Source organism: Xenopus laevis, chromosome 3L, assembly GCF_017654675.1.
Source record: "Xenopus laevis strain J_2021 chromosome 3L, Xenopus_laevis_v10.1, whole genome shotgun sequence".
Classification (NCBI taxonomy): Eukaryota; Metazoa; Chordata; class Amphibia; order Anura; family Pipidae; genus Xenopus; species Xenopus laevis.
In genome coordinates, this window is record NC_054375.1 from 12,578,405 (window position 1) to 12,593,709 (window position 15,305).

Here is a 15,305-nt window from a genome sequence, read left to right on the forward strand (position 1 = left end):
TATCAGAGATGAAGCCAGCGATAAGAATGAGGGAAATTACTGGAACATTTTCCATTTAGATCTAACAAAGAAAGCTGGTAAGAGGATACTTGGGCTGAGCATTGTGGGTAAAAGGTACATTTGTCTTTAATTCATTAATTTTGGATGCCCGTTGCAAAGTGCAGAATATGTATAATTTCTCATATGTTAAATACCTCAGCATACAAGCCATTTATCTCTAACATTACCAGCTTCTGTATTAACATCTGTTTTATATCTCTTGAATAGATGTGAATTTTTACAGGTATAAAAATAACAATATTAATAGAGGGCATTTACATTTGCAGACATCCAGGGTAAGATGGTCAAACATTCTATTTGTTTTTAATCAAGCCTGGCTTCCTTTTTGAATACTGTATCTTTTTCTTTACAATGAAACCTATATGTATATACTATGGTAATAGTGTCGCATGACGCATAGTATCGTTACAATATGAGCCATTCTTCTTGCACATTGCCTATGTTCCTTAAAGGGATTGCTGCGTTAATCTTATTGTCTAGTATAAGCTTAAAGGATGGTTCACCTTTAAGTTAACTTTTTAGTATGTTATAGAATGTCCATTCCAAAGCAACTTTGAATAGTTTTTTCCATTATTTTTTTTTTATAGATTTTTTTTTTTGCCTTCGTTTATTCTGACTCTAAGAATTTCAAATAGGGGGTCACTGACCCCATCCTAAAAAATGAGTGGTCTATATTAGGCTACAAATGTATTGTTTATTCGCTACTGTTACTTTTACTCATTTTTCTATCCAGACTTTTCCTATTCATATAGTCAACTCAAGAGTCCGTCTGTCACTCAACCCAGTTATATAAACTTTTAAGAACAGAGACATTTAGTGCATACGCTCTGTAAAAAATGCTTAACCCTTGTCATACAACACAGGGATTGTTTTTGTCCATATATGGGCCAATATATTTAAGCTGGCCCAACTACGGTCAAAGTCATCCCATATCTGGCCAGTCTACGCTTAATTTTCATCTGATTCATTAAGAATTCAATTGCTTACATTATACATTTTACAAAGGGACTAAGTTTTACCGCGGCACTTACTAGCTGCTTTCAAAAGTAAAACTCCCAAACTGGCTGCCCTTTTATAGATCACCAGTGGGATCGACCTGACTATAGTTGGAGTAGGGTGGGAGCTACAACATGGAGCTGGTCACTGCTCCTGTATAACTATATACAACGAAAGTTGTGCGCAATGATTCTTAATGAATCAGATGAAATTAAGCGTAGGACTGGCCAGATATGGATGACCCTTTGACGTAAGTTGGCCAGCTAATATATTGCATATAATGGACAAACAATCCCTGCTGTTGTTTTAAAGGTAAGGCATTTTTCGTAAGCAGTAATGCACAAAAAAAAATGTTTCCCCCCCTCCCCCCTGGTTTCTTAAATATAATTGATATGGTTAGTGCAGAGGACCTCTGTGTATTTGACTATCATGTTTTTGCTGGTCACAGCCTTGCACCCCCTGCTAATGGTTTTAAAAAATAGTTGTTGTTGATAGTCACAACTTTGCCCTCTTTCTATTTCATAGTCCAGTTTCTTATTCTAAATTCATGGGATGGTTTGCTAGGATATGGATTAGGACTCCTAGAACCATGATCACTTGAAAGTTGACAACTGGGAGAGCTGCTGAAATAAAAAGTCTAACATAACTCCAAAATACTCAAATAATCATAAAATTAAAATCAATTGCAAAATGGTTCTAAAAATATCAGCTCCCTATTTTCATACTAAAAAATGAACTAAAGTGAACAACTCATTTACATGCTACAATTAATTCAATGGTTTAAGGGCCTTCTCATCAGTGCAACAGTGAATGCACCGGTTAAAGGGGTTTGTTCACCTTTAAACTTAATTTTTTAGTTATGAATAGGGAGTGATTCACTTCTGAGACAATTTGCAAATCTGGTTGCCATAGGATCTTGAGAACATTGTTCTTGATAGTCACTGTAACAACACTTCTACTATAGTGCATTCTGTGTGTGTATTAGTGGCGTTTCTACAAGTAACATACTACTGAGCAAAGAAAATGTCATAATTTATATCGGGGACTCCGTTTACCTTTCAATTTAACAAAATATATTCATACTACTTTTATCATGTTAGTCAAGTCAAAGAATGAACTTTAATTAACTAGTATTAATATTATTTGAAATATTGTTTCCATCAGTCTGTGGAACTCAAAAATAATAGCAACCGGCAAGGAGCCATTTTTGTGTACACTGTTATTAAGACAAGCATTGTATCATCCCTCAGAAATCTTGTTTGTGCACCCAGGGGGACAGGGACCCCAATGCTCATAAAATGGCCCAATGCACTGGTTAGCACTATTTCAAATCGATTTAAGTGAGAGCTTGGGGAATGTAGGGAGAACTGGTGACATCTAGGAAGTGCTGAATGGAAAGTGAAGTAAAATAGATGTTTGCCACGCCTCTATGCCGAGGGATAGAGGAGGGGTTACAAGTGTTTCCAATATTTGATTGACAGCTGATATTTTTTAAATGAGTTTACACAGCTACGAACGCTTTAAATAAAAAAAACACTTGGATTCTCAATATATTTATTTAAAGAAAAGGATTTTTATTTATTACCAGAATTATTTTATGTCTGGGTGACTTCTGGGTCACTTTATAACGAGTTTGGAAGAGGTTAAATGGCACAAATGCAGGAGTTTTTTTGAACAGTGTATTGTAATTTGCTGGCTGATAATATACCCTGCAACCACTTAATCCAATTCCTATTTATATTAATTAAAACTTCCTGACCACTGAAAGTACAAGTCAATTCTGGTCCAAACATGTAATACAGCATTTTAATAACGCACCTGCGCCTGCAAGTATTAGCTATTAGATCTGAGGCACACAGGGCATTTGGTGTAGTATCAAGTAGTGAAATAAAATTGTATTTAGTTGTGTTCCAACACCAATACATGTGCTAAGGCATTTAGTAGATCCTCTTTAAAGGGATAACTAGTCGTGGAAAAACATGTTTTTCAAAAAATTATCAAAGTTAAGTAGTGCTACTAACACGCAGAACTCCTGCATTGAAAATCCGTTTTTTCAAAAGAAATGGATTTTTTTATATCTAATTTTAAAATTTGCTATGGGCTAGCATTTTGACATTTCCCAGCTGCCCTCGGGTCATGTTGACTTGTGCTCTGATAATAACTCAGCTCACCTTACTGCCACATTAGCCTGCAAGTATGGGCAGTGAGATGTCATATACGCAATATCTGCCCACCTAGCAAAAGCTGCTGTAATGTAAATAGACTTGCCTTGATATCTTGACTGCAGCTAATCAATTGAGAACAATTAGCAGGAATCAAGGGATAAAAGCCTCCCTGGACTAGCGACACTCACTTCAAAAGGACTGAAATAAGATAGTTCTTTGGTGATCCACTGCCACACTTACTGTTTTCAAAAACAAAAAAAAAAATGATATATATACTGAATCTTTATAGTATGCAGCACAACATACACACACAAATTCTTTTGGACACTGTAAAAATATTTTATATAGTTATTTATTAATATTTTGTTTACACAAAAATGAATGGCAAAGAAAGCACAGGAGTACACTCCCAGGAGACTTAATGACAGGGAATAGAAAAAAGGATAAAATAGGAGAGCAGACATACTTGATAAACCAGAGGAATGTCTAGGAATGGTCTTACACACTGCTCATGAAAGGAGGCAGTAAGTAGTTAAATGTAAAAAGAGTATTGCAGGCAGGAAATCGAAGCAAGGTCTGTGTGAGGTGGATAGCAAGAGGGAACTCACAGCTCTCTTACCCTCATCTAAGTACCAGTAAAACTAACTAGGAAGGCAGCAAGGAAGCAAGTTTCCCGACCTTCCAAAAGGAAGAGAGAACAAAACTTACAGAAGGGCAGGAGCTTTGATAGTGTCCTGTGGGAGAGGGCTGCTAGTGCAGCTTGCACACGGCAGGACGTAAGGTAAAGTGAAAAGTAATTGCTTCCCTGCAAACCATGTGACCGCTCTTCCTCCAAACATCACACGCATGGTGCATGGAGGAGGGGAGCGGGCAGAGTGGTACCACTAGAGAGATTCTCATGTCGATAGATGGCGACTCATGGCTTTTCCTCTAGCCGGTCTCCTGTCCTGTCAGTTGCAGACGCTTTATTGGGGTTAAGTAGTCCATCACATCCGGAGGCAGGACAGAAGAAAATAGATTCGGTCCACCCTTCCTGCTTATGAGATATATATCTGCACTGATGCTCCTCCTGAAACCGCTCATTTTCTTCTTCTGGTCCTGCTGGACGGTTAGGACAGACACATTAATTTATTTATTTAATTTCTTTATTATTTGTTTATATTAATTAATTTACACTAATTTTTCTGCTATGGATTTTCTCGTCTCAGACTTCCACCTACCGCCTATACCATCTCTCAGAGTCGGTTGGGGCACTGAACCAGACTGGATCCAAATTTTATGTGATCCTGAATATTCTCCACAGTAAAGTCTTACAACAGACGACTACTGTGCTTGGCTCCCTTAGGCCGCATGTCCCTCCCAGCTTCTCAGGTTTTAGCGGTTCAGCGGTAAGCGATCCACAGAAGTGTACGGAGCGACATGCAGCTTACCGCACTTTCTCCCGGTTTTCTTTCTATTCCTCACTGCTCAGGTAGCAGTCATCAGACTACCGCGTGCGGGTCTGTGGATTGGCGCCGAAATCTGACGTGACATGCATAAGCTAACTAATGTGTACGTCTGGGTTCATCCCTCCATTTTGTTTCTTTAGGCGTGTCGGCATGCAGGCGCCCCGCAGAAGACACGGACAGCGGTTTAGCTACAGCGATCCATTAAGAACGGCTACTAGCTTGTAGATACACGTATCATGGACACCTGAGGTGTACTAGAAGACCTCAGAAAAGATATGTCTAGTGCCATCTCTACACCAAAGGCCAAAAAGGGCCACAGGCAATACGAGACCCATAACCGGCAATTCAAAAAGATGCAGAAGACGAAGAAATTGTAAACATTACAGTTAACGCAAAGGAGAAGATAGCATAATGTACATGGAGAACTGTGCAAGAATCACTTATGATTCAGCGCCAGCCTTATCACTCGTCACGCCAATTCTGTCCCACGGATATTGAGGAGACTCCTCAAATAAATGCAGCCACAAAAATCCTTCAACTTCAATCAAAACAACATCCAGCCTCAATCGAAGAATTGTTTGACTTGGATAAGTCCCATCTATTCAATTCGTCAGTCAATAAAAATAGCCAGCCCTTCACGGTAAAAGAAAAAGGAAACCCCAAACTACGGTTAGACACGGAGTCCCTTCAGATTCCAGCTATAACAGTATCAGGATAGTGTAGCTCGAGAACCAGGAGGAAACTTTCCTGTTTAGCGAAGTGGTCTCTCCGGACGAATCAGACCAATGAAGCAATAATATCGCTCTATTGCAGTGCCCTGGACAATAGCCAACCACGCTTATTAACGGGAAATAATGCTAGCCACTTTAGAAAATCAAGCATGAGACCACATAGCTACTTCCAAAGCTGACAAAGGTCTTAGGAGTAGCAACCCAAAAATTAGAGTTTTCCTGTGTTTTAGATCTGTAGCAACAGATTATTGACAATGGAGTGGTCAAAACCTGATCACAGACTCACGCTCACAACAGCGCTTTCTTAGCACCTACCCTATCCTGCGGATCACCAAAAGGTCTGGGATAGGGCACCCAAGGTAGAATTCCAAGCAATTGCCCAAGATGTATCACAAAACATACCACACTGACTACTGAAGATGATAGACTTTTAAGGATCCGATGGATAAGAGAAGATGAAGCTTCCCTGAGGAAGAGGCTACACACACGCCACACGCTATCCCTACGATCCACGGTAGCTTCAGCTGGTTTATGCACGTACTAGCTCGTTTTCGTGAGCGGTTGTCAGGAAGCTACTACAACAAGCCTTACCTACCTGAGGAGTTACAGGAGGAACCTACACGCCTTTAAGTATCCGCTTGGAGCCTTTTTTAATCTGACGCAGGCTATCGGAATCAGTAATATACTGGCAGCCAAAACTCGTGTCGCGAACACAACAGTTTTGCCAGAAGAGCGACTTTGGTTGCGACGAGATGGACTCGGAGATAACAGCGTCCAAAACCAGGTTGATTGAATCTAAAGTAGTAAAAGCGAAGTGTGATAAACGCTTTTGCAGCCCGATTTTAATATGCAAATTATGAACAGAAGAATACCGGGTGGGGCAACAAGCACCTTTCATTAACCGTCAGGTAAATCGGCCTATGAGCAAAGAAACTTCCAATGTAGGCCATATAATATGATAGCATGGAACTCCCAAAACCGTTCCTTTCGACGCCTTTCGTAACTCGAAATTTTCGGGTCCTCCAAAGGCAAACCGGATAGCGAAGACATCAAAAGAAGGAGCAGACACGCTTGTCTAACCAACCACACGGCAGCATTGGAAACCAGGTCCCCCCAAGAACCCACTTCCACCATACCTCACACAGTTCAAGTCGGGGAGGAGTTTGGGTGGCCGCACTGTTCGAAATTTTTCTCCACAATTGGCAGTCACAGCATTCAAGACGATTTGGGTTCTAACTATCATCAGCGAGGGTTACAGGATTCCTTTCGACACTCTACCTCCCCGCACTTTCATAGCAATCCTCCATACCAAAGGATCCCGTCAAGTTTAAAGCTCTCCTCAACATTGTCAGCGAACTGACGCATCTGTCCGTTGCGCAACAAAATGTTCATGTACCAAAGTTCCATCTACAAGAGTGTTACAAAGGCTTTTATTCCAAATTGTTTCTGTTACAAAGAAGGAGGGCTTCTCAGGCCAATATCAACTTAAACCCCTGAATCGGTTTGTCTCCAAGCAGAAAATTTCACATGGAATCGATTCGATCAGTCCTGATGTCCATGACGGATCCACTGTTAACAATGACAAAGGTAGACTTACAGGATGCGTACTTACACGTCCCCATCAGGGCAATCTCTCAACAGTATTGCAAGTTTCACAATCCTCCAGAACCATTATCAGTTCAGGGCTCTTCTTTTCGGGACCTACTGCACAGCGCCAGAGTGTTTTACGAAAGTCCTCAGTCCTCTCATTTGCTTACCTCAGACGCCAAAAGGGATCAACACTCTCCCCATATTTGGAACGACCCTCTCCTAAATAAAGGTCGCCTTCCTACGAGCCAGAGTCTTCGAAGACAGCACTGCAATTTGGTGTACACTGGCTCTCAAAACAAACAACGGTTGGCATCTAACCAACCCCACAAAGAGCCACCTCCAACCCGTCCACATACGAAAATCCAATTCCTGGGGATGTGGGTTTCGCATGTCACAAGCTCAATCATGTCCGCCTGCTATCCACGGTGTCCGCGGAACTTTGCCTTCGTTTGTTGGGCTAACATGGTAGCAGCCTGGAGGCCTGCCCTTCGGACAGGTTCCAAATGAGAGTGTTTTCAAAATCATTTTTCTGAGGCATTGGATACAGAGGATCAATTCCAACTCCTGGCCCACAAATTCCATAATGACAAGAGTACTAATAAAGCAGTGTCATTACAGCACTGGTAGGAACCATTTGAAGGGCGCCAAACATGCCCTTAGCGCATCGGGAGAACTTGGACCACACAACACCAAATGGACGAGTGGGGTCACAACAGAAACGCAGTCTCACGGGTTGGGGGGCCACTCCTGGGCCAACCATCGCAATTGCCTAGTGCACCTGGTCGCCGGAGGAATCCAGGTTAACCGAATCAACGTTCTATCGAAATCAGAAGCGATAAAGAATTGCCTTCTTCATTGTGTCAACCGAACTGACGGGAAACGCTCAAGGATTCAGTCCGACAATGCAACAGCACAGTGGCTACACGTTTAAAACAAACAGGAGAGGTACCGCAGCCGACCCAGCAATGAAGGAAGTGGCTCAAGATCTTACGAACTGGGCGGAATACACCATGTTCCAGTCGTCTCCGCAGTTTTTCCATACGCGGGCGTACCTAAATTGGGAGGCGGATTACCCTCAGCCGACAACAGATAGACCAAGGAGAAGTGGGAACTGCAATCCAGAGGTGGTTGTCAACAACGTCGTTTTCCAGATGGGGGGCAACCAGAACATAGACATGTTGGACTCAAGAACAACAAACTTCAAAGTTTCCTACTTAATTGCGCCAGTTCAAGACCGGGGGCAAGCGTTTTTTGTGGACGCCTTAGTCATACATGGACTTTCGGGAAGGGTTTATGCTTTTCCACTCTAGCTCTACTGCCACGAGTCATACGCAAAGATCCGATCAGGAGGAGGACGCAAACCATACTTATCGCCCCAGATTGGGCCAAAGGGGCATGGTACTCCCGAGATTATGACATTACTAGTACTCCTCCGTGGCGGTTGCCTCTCCAGACGGAGTTTGCTAATGCCAAGGCCCAGTAAAACACGACAATTTACAAGGTCTCCATTTGACGGCGTGGCTCTTGAAATCCGAATCTGGCTGGCCAAAGGGTTTCAGAACAGGCCACAAGACATTTCTAGCTGAAAAGCCCAGAAAACAACACCACATCTAAAGGTTTACCATAAAACATAGGAAGACTTTTATAAGACACTGGATGTGAGGCCTGGGGTTTTCCATGGCGCCAAGCCTCTATAACAAACCATTGTCGATATTTTCTCACTCAGGGTTTATCAACTCGGCTTTTATCCTTGGTTTACTCTGAAAAGGCCAGGTTTCAGACGCTTTTCCTTATTGCTTCAGCATCAGTGGGCTAGGCGAAACCAGACCTTATACAGTTTCTTCAAGGGGTGGGTAAGGTTAGGCCTTCCCTTTAGGGACCCCACTCCCCCTTGGGACCTTACCCAGACAGTGCTCCACGCCTTTTGCAGGGACCCCCCCTTTGAGCCATTAGCAATCTTGGTTTCCTCTTGAAGTTCCTTTTACCTGAGAAAGAATGTCTTTTCTCTAGCAATACATCTGCGACGGGTTCAAAATATAGAGCGGCCCTATCCCCAAAAAGAACCTTGGCGTTATTCTGACCAAAAGACAAGGGGCGGTTTTTCGTACAGTTCCATCTTTACCCCAAGGTTGTCTCCTCGTTTAATGTGAAAGGAAGAGACAACCTTGGGAGTAAATGATGGAACTGTAGAAAAACCGCCTGTCTTGGTGCAGAATCGCCAAAGGTTTCTTTTTGGGATAGGGCCGCTATTTGAAACCCGTTTCGCAGATGTTTTAATTGCTAAGAGAAAAAGACATCTTCCAGGTAGGTTAACTTCAGAGGAACAAGATGCTAATGGCTCAAAGAGGGGCCCTGCAAGGCGTGGTAGCCTGTGGTAAGGTTCCCAAGGGGAGTGGGTCCCTAAAGGGACGGCCTAACCTTACCCACCCCTTGAAGAAACTGTTATAAGGGTCTGGTTCCCTAGCCCACTGATGCTGAAGCAATAAGGGAAAGCGCTGAAACCTGGCCTTTCAAGAGTAGCCAAGGAATAAGCCGAGTTTGAAAACCCTGAGTGAGGAAATTCGACAATGGGTTTGTATAGAGGCTTGGCGCCATGGAAACCCCATGGCCTCACACCAGTCTATAAAAGTCCTTCATGTTTTATGGTAAACCTTAGCATGTGGATTGTTTTCGGGCCTTTCAGCAGAATGTCTGTTGGCCTGTTTCCTGAAACCCTTTGGGCCACGCCAGATTTCCGGATTCAAGAACCAACGCCGTCAAATGGAGACCTTGTAAATTGTCGTTGTTTACTGGGCCTTGCATTAGTAAATCCTGTCTGAGAGGCAACCGCCACGGAAGGGAGCTACTAGTAAGGTCATAATCTCGGAGTACCATGCCCTCCTTGGCCAATCTGGGGCGATAAGTATGGTTTGCGTCCCCTCCTGTCGGAATCTTGCGTATGACTCGTGGCAGTAGAGCTAGAGGTGGAAAAGCATAAACCTTCCCGAAAGTCCATGGTATGACTAAGGCGTCCACAAACGCTGCCCCGGGTCTTGAGACCTGGCGCAGTAAGTAGGAACTTTGAAGTTGTGTCTTGAGGCCAACATGTCTATGTCTGGTGCCCCCATCTGGAAACGAGTTGTTGAAACACCTCTGGATGCAGTTCCCACTCTCCTTGGTCTATCTGTTGCCGGCTGAGTAATCCGCCTCCCAATTTAGTACGCCCGGTATGAAAACTGCGGAGACGACTGGAACATGGGATTCCGCCCAGTCGAAGATCTGAGCCACTTCCTTCATTGCTCGGGGGCTGCGAGTACCGCCCTGTTTGTTTAGGTAGGCCACTGCTGTGGCATTGTCGGACTGAATCCTGAGCGGTCTTCCCGTCAGTTCCGGTGACCAATGAAGAAGGGCATTCTTTATCGCTCTGATTTCTTAGAACGTTGATTGGTAACCTGGATTCCTCCGGCGACCAGGTGCCTTGGCAATTGCGAGGTGGCCAAGTGGCCCCCCAACCCGTGAGACTGGCGTCTGTTGTGACCACTGTCCATTGGTGTGTGGTCCAAGTTCTCCCCGAGGCAAGGTTGGGCGTCAATGTCCACCATTGTAATGACTGCTTTATTGACTCTGTCATTGGAATTTGTTGGGACAGGTTGAAGTGATCCTTGTTCCAATGCCTCAGAAAATGATTTTGAAACACTCTCATGTGGAACCTGCCGAAGGGCAGGGCCTCCAGTGCTGCTACCATGTAGCCCAACAAACGAAGGCAAAGTTCCGCGGACACCGTGGATAGCAGGCGGACATGATGAGCTGTGAGCGAGATCGTTTGGATCTTCTCTGAGGTCAATGAGATAGTCTGCAGGGAGGAGTCGAACCACATCCCCAGGAATTGGATTTTCTGTGACGGTTGGAGCTGGCTCTTTTTGTGGTTGATGAGCCAACCGTGTTTGTTTGAGAGCAGTGACACAAATTTGAGTGTCTCGAAGACTCTGCTCGTAGGAAGGCGACCTTATTAGGAGGTCGTCCAAATATGGGGAGAGTGTGATCCCTTGGCGTCTGAGGTAAGCAATGAGAGGACTGAGGACTTTCGTAAACACCCTGGGCGCTGTGCATAGGCCGAAAGGAAGAGCCCTGAACTGATAATGGTTCTGGAGGATTGTGAACCGCAAGTACTGTTGAGAGATTGCCCTGATGGGGACGTGTAAGTACGCATCCTGTAAGTCTACTTTTGTCATGTAACAGTGGTCCGTCATGGACATCAGGACTGATCGAATCGATTCCATGCGAAATTTCTGCTTGGAGACAAACCGATTCAGGGGTTTCAAGTTGAGTATTGGCCTGAAGGAGCCCTCCTTCTTTGTAATCAGAAACAAATTGGAATAAAAGCCTTTGTAACACTCTTGTAGTGGAACTTTGGTAATGACATTGTTGCGCAACAGTTCGCTGACAATGTTGAGGAGAGCTTGTAACTTGACGGGATCCTTTGGTATGGACGATTGTATGAAAGTGCGGGGAGGTAGGGTGTCGAAAGGAATCCTGTAACCCTCGCTGATGATAGTTAGAACCCAATCGTCTTGAATGTGTGACTGCCAATGTGGGAGAAATTCGAACAGGCGGCCACCTACTCCTCCCCGACTTGAACTGTGTGAGTCAGGTGGAAGTGGTCTTGGGGGGACCTGGTTTCCGATGCTGCCGTGGTTGGTTAGACCAAGCGGGTCTGCCCTTCTTCGAGTCCGTACCGGTTTGCGAGGACCGAAAATTGGAGTTACGAAAGGGTCGAAAGGAACGGTTTTGGGAGTTCCATTGTCTATTATATGGCCTACTGGAAGATTCTTGTCTAGGCCGTTTACCTGACGGTAAGAAGGTGCTTTTGCCCCCCGTAACTTCTGTTATAATTTGCTTTAAATCGGGTCCAAAAAGCATATCACCCGTATACTTGAGATTAATCAACCTGGTTTTGGACGCTGTATCTCCAGTCCATTGTCGCAACCAAAGTGCTCTTCTGGCAACTGTTGTGTCGACACTAGTTTTGGCTGCCAGTTTTACTGTATCCATAGCTGCGTCAGATAAAAAGGCCAAATCGGAACTAAGACGTTGTAGTTCCTCCTGTAACTCCTCAGGTGGTAAGGGCTTGTGTAGTAGCTCCTGACACCAGAAACGAGCTGTACGTGCTAAACCAGCTGAAGCTACCGCTGGTCGGAGGATAGCTGTGGCGTGTGTGTAGCCTTTCCTCAGGGAAGCTTCCATCTTCTTATCCATCGGATCCTTAAAAGCAGCATCTTCAGTAGGTAGTGTGGTATTTTTGGATAATCTGGCAATTGCTGAATCTACCTTGGGTGCCCTATCCCAGACCTTTTGGTGATCCGCAGGGATAGGGTAGGTGCTAAGGAAGCGCTGTGTGAGCGTGAGTCTGTGATCAGGTTTTGACCACTCGTTGTCAATAATCTGTGCTACAGATCTAAACACAGGAAAAACTCTAGATTTTTTGGGTTGCACTCCTAAGACCTTGTCAGCTTTGGAAGTAGCAGTGGTCTCATCTTTGATTTCTAAAGTGGCTAGCATTTCCCGTAATAAGCGTTTGGCTATGTCAGGGCCTGCAATAGAGCGATATTGATGCTCATTGTCTGATTCGTCCGAAGACACTTCGCTAACAGAAAGTTCCCCTGGTTCTGGGTCACTATCCTGATCACTGTTAGTACTGGAATCTGAAGACTCCGTGTCTAACCGTAGTTGGGGTTTCCTTTTCTTACCGTGAGGCGGTATTTTATTGACTGACGATTGAATAGTGGACTTAATCCAGTCAAATAATTCTTCGATTTGAGGTGTTTTAGATGAAGTTAAAGGATTTTGTTGTGGTGCTGCATTTATTTGAGGAGTCTCCTCAATATCCTGGGACAGAATTGGGTGAGGTGATAAGACTGGCGCTGAATCAAGTGGATCTGCACAGTCCAGACATATGCTATCTTCCCCTTTGCGTAATGTATGTTTACATTTCTTGCACTTTTTGAATTGGGTATGGGTTCGTTTGCCTGTGGCCTTTTTGGCCTTTGGTGTAGAGATGGCACTAGACATATCTTTTCTGAGGTCTTCTAGTACACCTTCAGTGTCCATGATACTGTATCTGTAGGACAGAAAATAGTAGGACTGTATCAATAAAGAAACATGATGCCCATAGTAGATTTAGATATCAGCATGATGTTATAAGGTAACCTATCGCCAAAACTGTACATAAGAGTAATGATTTAAACAGTAATGAGAGCCTACAGGCTATATTACTGAAAAAACGGCTTGTTTCTTGTAAGAAAAAAACGTCCATGAAGAAAGAAAAGAGTTGCCATGGTACCTACAAGCTGAGTAAGCCGTCCTGAATGATCGCTGTAGCTAAACCGCTGTCCGTGTCTTCTGCGGGAGCGCCTGCTGCCAACACGCTAAAGAAACAAAATGGCGGCCGCGTAGTAGCGTACGCAATGTGCTCAGATTTGGCGCCAATGCACAGACCCGCGCGGTTAGTCTGAAACTGCTACCTGCAGTGAGGAAGAAGAAAACCGGAAGTGCGGTAGCTGTGTAAGCTCCGTACACTTCTGGGATGCTACCCGCTGAACCGCTAACCTGAGAAGCTGAGGAGACATGCGGTTAGGGAGCCAAGCACAGTAGTCGTCTGTGTAAGACTTTACTGTGGAGAATATCAGGATCCAAAATTTGATCCAGTTGTTCAGTGCCCCAACCGACTCTGAGAGAGGTATAGGGGTAGTGGAAGTCTGAGACGAGAAATCCATAAGAGAATAGTGTAAAATAATTAAATAAAAAAATAATAAAGAAATAAATAAATAAATAATGTGCTGTCCTAACCTCCAGCAGGACAGAAGAAAAAAACTGAGGGGTTCAGGAGGAGCATCAGTATATATCAAGGGGGTGGAGCCGAATCTTTTTCTTCTGTCCTGCCTCCGGAGATGGATACTTAACCCCATAGCGTCTGCACTGACAGGAAGGGCCGGCTAGAGAAATAAAATCCAGATTTATTAGTTCATTTAAAATGCATTAGAAAACTCAAAAATGGAAGAATGGATGAAACAGAGCAGGGGAGTTCATGGCTACCACTGAGCCAGTGATTGCGCCTTCAACCTCATTGAATCTCCCTGTATGGAGCTCCCTTTACTGCTCCATACAGTGTGATTGCGCATCTCCCCAGCAGCCCGCAGCAGCAGGCAGAAAGAATCTTCTCGGTGCCAGGGTAGCCATGTTTCTGTAAGTTATTTCTTAGTAAACGCTCTGCTATTTTAAATTTTAATTTGTCTTGGTGTTTTTTTTCATTGTAATCTAACGAATATTTTTGTAAAAAATATTTGATGTTACTGGTCCTTTAAAGGTGAACCCGGACCTGTAACCCACACCCACATTTTTACCTACCTGACCTGCAACTGCCTGATCTGCAAACTGATCCGCCACACGCTGACCACCATAAAGCAGGAAGTGCCGTTGCTGGAAACGGGAAGTGACGTCATCAGAAGTGGGCTAGGCAGGAAAAAAATGTGTCGATTAAATGGGCTGTTCACCTTTAAAGAGGTGGTTCACCTTTCAGTTAACTTTTAGTATGTTATAGAATGGCCAATTCTACGCAACTTTTTAATTGGTTTTCATTACTTTTTTTTTTTATTATTAACCGTTTTTTTCGGATTCTTTCCAGTTTTCAAATAGGGGTCACTGACCCCATCTAAAAACAAATGCTCCGTAAAGCTACAAAAGATCTATTATTGCTCTTTTTTTATTACTCCTCTTTCTATTCAGCCCCTCCCCTATTCATACCCCAGTGTCTTATTCAAATAAGTTAATGGTTGCTAGGGTAATTTGGACCCTAGCAACCAGATTTTGGAAACTGCAAACTGGAGAGCTGCTGAATAAATAGCTAACTCAAACTAACTTAAAAACCACAAATGAAAAATGAAAACCAATGGCAAACTGTCTCAGAATATCCCTCTCTACATCATACTGACAGTTAACTCAGAGGTGAACAACCCCTTTAAGTTAACCTTTAGTATGATATATTGGTTTTCACTTTTTATTATTTGTGGTTTTAGAGTCATTTAGCTTTTTATTCAGCAGCTCTCCAGTTTGCAGTATCTGGTTGCTAGTGTCTAAATTACCCTAGCAACCACAAATTGATTTTGATTAAGAGACCGGAATATGAACAGGAGAGCTTACTGAACTCCAGATATCAGGATGCCTTACTATCGCAGGTGAGAAAGAAAGACACCCTTACTTTCCAGGCCACAAAGATCTCAGTATTTGGAGATTTCTCGGCAGAAGTCCAGCGCCAAAGAGCAAAGTTCATGGATGGGAAA

At 43.7% G+C, this 15,305-nt stretch overlaps 2 protein-coding genes across 8 annotated transcripts in view; one reads left to right on the forward strand and one right to left on the reverse strand.

The window, feature by feature from the left end:
* The window catches only part of LOC121400994 (WD repeat-containing protein 91-like), a 1,149,255-nt gene that overhangs the window by 539,220 nt on the left and 594,730 nt on the right, over positions 1-15,305 (forward strand). The window lies entirely within an intron of this gene.
* Positions 10,386-13,819, reverse strand: LOC121401203. Its single transcript, XM_041585538.1, has 3 exons — positions 13,310-13,819; positions 11,817-13,087; positions 10,386-11,539 (listed from the first exon to the last, which is right to left on the reverse strand). The coding sequence occupies exons 2-3, from the start codon at positions 13,075-13,077 to the stop codon at positions 10,386-10,388; spliced, it is 2,415 nt and encodes an 804-aa protein (XP_041441472.1). The 5' UTR covers positions 13,078-13,087; positions 13,310-13,819.

What these genes read in the sequence shown, in the direction of transcription:
- LOC121401203 (XM_041585538.1), bottom strand. Translation starts at nt 13,077, where the DNA reads ATGGACACTGAAGGTGTACTAGAAGACCTCAGAAAAGATATGTCTAGT. An exon ending in AAGCACCTTCTTACCGTCAG is followed by an intron (nt 11,540 to 11,816) that starts GTAAACGGCCTA and finishes CACACATTCAAG; the next exon opens with ACGATTGGGTTCTAACTATC.